The sequence below is a fragment of the Diplotaxodon limnothrissa genome, linkage group LG12 (assembly GCF_057381915.1).
Source record: "Diplotaxodon limnothrissa isolate DT_005_m linkage group LG12, D_limnothrissa_male_GT1.1, whole genome shotgun sequence".
NCBI classification, from domain to species: domain Eukaryota; kingdom Metazoa; phylum Chordata; class Actinopteri; order Cichliformes; family Cichlidae; genus Diplotaxodon; species Diplotaxodon limnothrissa.
Genome location: NC_140607.1, coordinates 30239310 through 30245375, shown reverse-complemented (window position 1 = coordinate 30245375; position 6066 = coordinate 30239310). Strand labels below are relative to the sequence as shown.

The 6066-nt window shown below is 36.3% G+C and overlaps 1 protein-coding gene across 2 annotated transcripts in view; it reads left to right on the top strand.

The window, feature by feature from the left end:
• Positions 1-679: 679 nt before the first annotated feature.
• Positions 680-6066, top strand: part of gak (cyclin G associated kinase) — a 31355-nt gene continuing 25968 nt past the window's right edge. For both annotated transcript variants that reach the window (XM_085367470.1, XM_085367469.1), the window contains exons 1-2: positions 680-1001; positions 5297-5358. In XM_085367470.1, coding sequence (XP_085223596.1) covers positions 860-1001; positions 5297-5358 — 204 coding nt within the window. In that variant the 5' untranslated portion in view covers positions 680-859. The remainder of the gene's footprint in view (positions 1002-5296; positions 5359-6066) is intronic.

Sequence of the window (6066 nt, the reverse complement as noted above, 5' to 3'; positions counted from 1 at the left end):
TACATACAGAAACCAATGGGCAGTAAAAAATAAAAAATAAAAAAAGCCTTTTAATAAGCCTGTTTCACGTAAGGTTGATTTCCCATAAACTGTGAACGAATACAAAATACTTTATTATCTTAAAAGACATTGCTCCAGTAGATGGCAGACTAATATCATGAAGTTGTATCCAGTGATAATCCTATTATTGTTTGTGTGAATAATATTTATATATTCCTTCATATTCATTTATTTATACATTTTCCCCCGAAAATAAATGAACTTAACAAAGGCCTGTTGTGCATACAAGAAGAAACATTCTAAATGGTTTGCTTACAACGAGCGTAAATAAGATTACTAATAGTTTTGTTTGTAATAATTTTTTGTTTAACTTTTACAGTTCCCCCCCTCATTTTGGAGAAAGCTACGTCTTTTTATATGGCCGCTTCATTTAGCCTACTCAAAATTGTAATTCCATTCATGCAGAACGTTTAGGGACAGTTTTTTTTTAAAACTGATTTATATGGGGATCTCAAAACAAGATAATATAAATATTTTTTCCATTAAAAATTAAACAAATGTTAATTTTACCAGTTCTTAAAGGTTTCTTACGACCCTTAAAAGTCAAACCTACCTTTATTTTCCTTCTACGTCATATGACTGAATCGTGTCACGACGTCATCACCCTTCACGGAAGTCGGTGCGGTGATGATGGTGTCCCCGTTTATGTAGCAGCAGGAAGAGGATGTTTGCTTCCATTGAAAGAATAATATCACCTGCTTATACATCTTTGTAACGTAGTGAACTGCTGTAGAGTCTTTCTGCGGACCCGGTGAAGATTTAGACAGCTCACTCCCTCTCCCGGAGGCGGCCCGAAAACATGTCTCTATTCCAGTCGGCACTAGATTTCTTAGCCGGGCCCGGCTCCTCCGGAGCGGCCAGTCGGGACCAAAATGATTTCGTCGGACAAGTCGTTGAACTCGGTGACATGAAGCTGAGAATCAGGAGGGTGATCGCGGAAGGTGAGATACGTGCGCATCACAACAATAAATTTTGGTCACGTCTTCAGCGGCTAGTTAATGCTAGTTAGCTGAATTTGCTAACATGTTAGCATTTGTGAAATACCTCTAGTGGAGTAAGTGATAATATAGTTAGCAAGTGCAGGACAGTGAGCCACCGAGCAAACGCCAGGTGATAATTTGGTTTGGACTGTATCTAACAAGCGCTAAATCAATTTCCAGAATTAGGTACTTCAAGGAGACGGAATAGACATTTCAAAGTTAAACTTGACGTGTCTGCTTTGTGTTACCGCTTTACACCTCACTGAATGCTGTGTGTGTGCAGGCAGAGCTGCGCTTTACGTGTCCACCTTTACCGTCTGTCTTTCTTGGAAACACGGCACTTTTTGCTTCATGAGAAAGACTTGATAAAAGTGTGAGTCAGGCCTGCCGGGCCCGAAGATATGAGTGATGACGGTGTTGTTGATTACCAAACCAATTGATTATCTGTAACAGGGCAGGCTGGAAACTCTTTACAAGTTTCAGTCGAAACAGAGCACTTGAAAATTCTGCTGGATTGTTTCTTCTGACGTCAACAAGAGCGGCATTCCTGTGCCAGCACTGGTGCCTGCTTATTGAATTTTTTTTTGTTAAGTATAAAAATATCGTCCCACGTTTGTGGTTAGGGCTGCAGTAGAAACAAGTGAATATCACAGATGCCATAAGGAGAAACCTACTGGTAGGTTTGTGACAGCAAGGAAGGGTCTTGCTGCCTGGATTACTGCTTTTTGAGCGTGTAATAAATATATCAGAGTAGACCAATTATGTACCAATTTGGACTGATAGTTTAGCATTACAAAGCACTTAATTTGGTAATTGTCAACAGTTTAGTGTGATCTGATTAGTCGATTAGTTTGGTTTTTTATTTCACAAACTAAATAGAAATTGTCTTCCGAGGCAAAAAGGAAAACGCTGATCTGGTGTTCCTGATTTTTAGAGGTATCACTGATTATTTGTTTTTGCTGTGTCTGGAAGTGGTATATTCTGCTTCTTGAGAGCAGGTGAGAAGAGAACATGGCATACCCTGTCAGGTTACACAACATGATCTACTCCAACATTTCACACAAACAATCAAATAATATATTTAGATCCATGATTACTGATGTGATCTCCACCTGGTGACTTGCAGAAAAGTGCTTAAAATTTTGGCTGATTATAGCTTCAATCTCCCAACTGTATAACTATAACCTCCAGTTGGAAAGCCAGCATATCATTTCTTCCATAGCAATTTCCCAGACATCCAAAAACCCTTAAATCTACATAGGGCATCTTTTTATTTATATTGAATACACTTTTATATTCTTAAAAGTGTCTTGGAACACATCTCTATATATCTGTTTTAAAAACCTACTCTTTGACCTACTCTAGTAGAGTGGTCATGGTATATTATTTTATTTTGTATGATGCCCCCTGAAAGCTGCTATAAATTTAGAAACTGTGGAAAGCAGTTCACTCTGAGGGTTAAGGGTGGGCTTCAAATAAACATGCTCCACTTTTCCTTTAATTATCTTTTTCTTTTTTTGTCTTGCCTCCTGTATGGTGTGCACCAGCAAACATGACTATGTTGGCAAATAAGATGGCATTTACTATTGTCTACGGCTGATTTCTACGTGTTTTGTCACATCGATTTAAAGTTGACTGAATATGCAAAGCTAGTGTGATAAAAGACTTTAGTTAAGTCGTAGTTTGTCTTGTTTTTTAATAGAGAACATGCAAAATTCACACAACCAGGAGTCCTCTGGCTGTGAGGCATCATTGCTAACCACTGTACTACTGTTCTTCAGATATACTATCAACTTTCTCTCTTTATTAGTATAATTAGTATTGTGATTTCACTTCCTGGTCCACAATAGTTCGATTCAAACAGGTTAAAGGAAACGCACAAGACCTTCCAAATGAAAGCAAATGGAGTGGAGATCATTTTACACTAAAGCGCTGCCTGTTTCAAACTCCCGTCATGCAATTTCAAAGGTGTCTTTGTTAGGACCTTTTGCTGAGACAAAAACAATGGATTGCTGTAACCAGATGGTTCTGTTTTTTTGTTTTTGTCTACTACACCAGTTATAGTCCTACAATTGTATAACCCAGGCACACATATTGTTTCAGAGTGAGATTGAATAAATTAGTGTTTGATAAAGAAGGATTTAAGGTATTTTTAAATACCTTTCTGTATTTTTTTCTTAGACTCGTTTGGAAATTGGAGCAGAGAAAATTACCTTCTGTTTTACAAAATTGTGTAAGACATTTAATCTCCGCAGGGAGGTTATCAAAATGAGTTGCATAACACAACATAACCTGTAAGGAACAACACGCTTTGTTGCGGTATTTTGTGTGAGTTGAGAGTTGAAGCACAGGCAAATAAATAAATAAATGTAGGCAGGCACGAGGTCCCTGGTGAGAGTCCCAGAAAAAGAGGTTTTATGAGAACTGGGGAAGTGACCACCATACGCGCATGGACCTATGCAAAGCAACCTGTTAAAGATTAGAAGGCTGGTAGTTGATTTACTCATGTCTGTGGTAATCTTGGCATTTCCTTGTTTGGCTGAGGCTTGGTAAGTAGAAGTATTTGAGACACACACACCCAGACTGAAGTTTCTCCTTTACTAGTCACAGTGACTCGGGGAAAAGAAAATCAAAATAATGCAAAAATCCCCCCCCCCCCCCAAAAAAAAAAAAACATTGTTCCACAAGTGCATCTGCTGTTTAGACAGTTAGCTTTTATTAATCCCAGATTGATAATGTTATGTCAGTTTAAGTGACTGGCTTTAAGCAGCACAGAAGTTTTTTGTAAAATATATTATGATGAGAATGGTGTTGTTCCCTATGACAGTAGTGTCTACAGAGCGGTATACTACGAAGGAAGTTCAACACCGTCAGGCTTTCTTAGCATTAGCTGGCTCAACAAAACCTTAAGCCATAGCTGGAGATAACGGGTCTCACAACAGTGGTTATCAACTTTCTCTTTTAAGCATGCTTTCCATTTCAGGCTCTGTGTGTGCTCACATAAAAAGGAGTGTTTTCATAGGTCACAACTCCTCCACACAGGCAGAGATCCTATCAGATAAAATGATAATCTAAAAAGAACAGCAATAGGCGAACAGTAAATTGATAGGATAAGATAAAATAAGATAAACCTTTATTAAGTCCCACACATGGGGAAACTTTAAATTGCAACACTCTTGAAAATAAGACAAAGTATTGCTACTGAAAATCATTAATCTGGTGACTTTGCCGATTGTTTCTAACATGAAAGGTGCTCTTTAGAGCTCTGATAGTTTAAATTCGATACTTTTAAACATTAAATTAGGTTATTTGACAAAATCAATTTGTCAGCACATCAGATTAAAATACATTTTCTTGATTGAATACGTATTCTCGGTGTGTTCTCTGTTTTATAATTGCTGCAATTCTAGCAGTGTAAAAGAGAGTTAGCAACAGATTAGAATCAAGGATAACAAGGTTTAAACATTTCCTGCATCACCAAATGAATACATGTTCCAGTGAGAATGCAGGTGTCCAGTTTGCATTGCTTTAACTTTACAGCTGGGCTTCATTTGTGATCTTACTAAGTTGCAGCTTAACAAGCTGCAGAAATGACACATATTCCCATAGGAGAAAATCTATATTACAGTTAAAACTTGCTGTAAATAAAAGAATAAGTAAAAACTTTAGACCAAAACTCTGAATGTAACCTGTGCCACTTTTTGTAACACAGAAAACTCATAGCTGTTAATGTTTTATTAATTGTAATTTATAAAACAGCCCTCTACTGTGTATATATGGAGAGCGATTATTATAGAAAAATGGATTTGACGACATTATAAGCAGTCAAGGTTTTAGCTGCATCTTCAATGAACAGGATACCCAGTAGGGCTTACAGTCAGTCAGTATTGCATGAAATCAAGTGGTGCATGTTGTAATGGTTCCATTCCCAAGTTAAAAAGGAAAACAAGCACTTGAACACAGCATTAATACAAAAACTAATAATGAATTTAAATATTAAACATGTCTTCCCACGTGGTTTATTAATTAATTATTAAGTGATTTTGTCATTTTAATTTCAGAATAATTTAAACATAGACGTTTGATAATAATCCAGGACATCAACTAGACAGTGTTAGAATATATCCTGGGGAGTATCATAAAACTCTTTCAGTATCCTGAACATTTGAGAATCGTCAACCCAACACTAAATCATAAAAAACTGTAAATTAAATCCTCATCTTCTTCTTTTTTTTTCTTTTTTTTTTCTTTTTAAGGTGGATTTGCTTTTGTATATGAAGCCCAGGACATGAGCAGTGGTAAAGACTACGCCCTCAAGGTAAGATGAGGTGTACTGACCCATACCCTCATTGTTAAAAATGTTCCACTGTTACGTTTTGGCTGTGTTGCTCATCACTGAGCATGTATTTGTTAATGTGCGTGTCATTGTGTGCACTGTATTACCCAATGCATCAAATCAGGCACATTAGCTCTCCTTACATTGATTTTTACATTCTTCAGCACCTGCTTTTAATATGCAAAACAGACAAAGTACTGCAGGTTATTAGTACATGCACTTGTCAGCTTGTGTAATGCATTATTGTCTGCATTACACTGCTGAATCAAAACATGCCATTGGACGCGTCCCTTAACAGAAAGATTTTCCCTTTTTATCTATACAGCTGTACTAATGAGACAGTAACTTAAAAAAATGTAGGCTTAGCAATGTGGACGGCCGCTTACCAGGTAGTTTGTTGTTCATATGCAATATGCAATTATTGCAAGTCATTTTGTACAGAATGATGAAGCTCCAAACAATTATGTTTGCACCGTTTCCTACTTACTCAATTCTGTTCATGCTGTATCATTCATATATATATATATATATATATATATATATATATATATATATATATATATATATATATATATATATATATATATATATATATATATATATTTATTAGCTTCTCATTTAAGTATAAAAACCTCAAATGCTGAACAATTAAATTGTCCTTTGAGTGTATTTATCAGATAACCACATAAA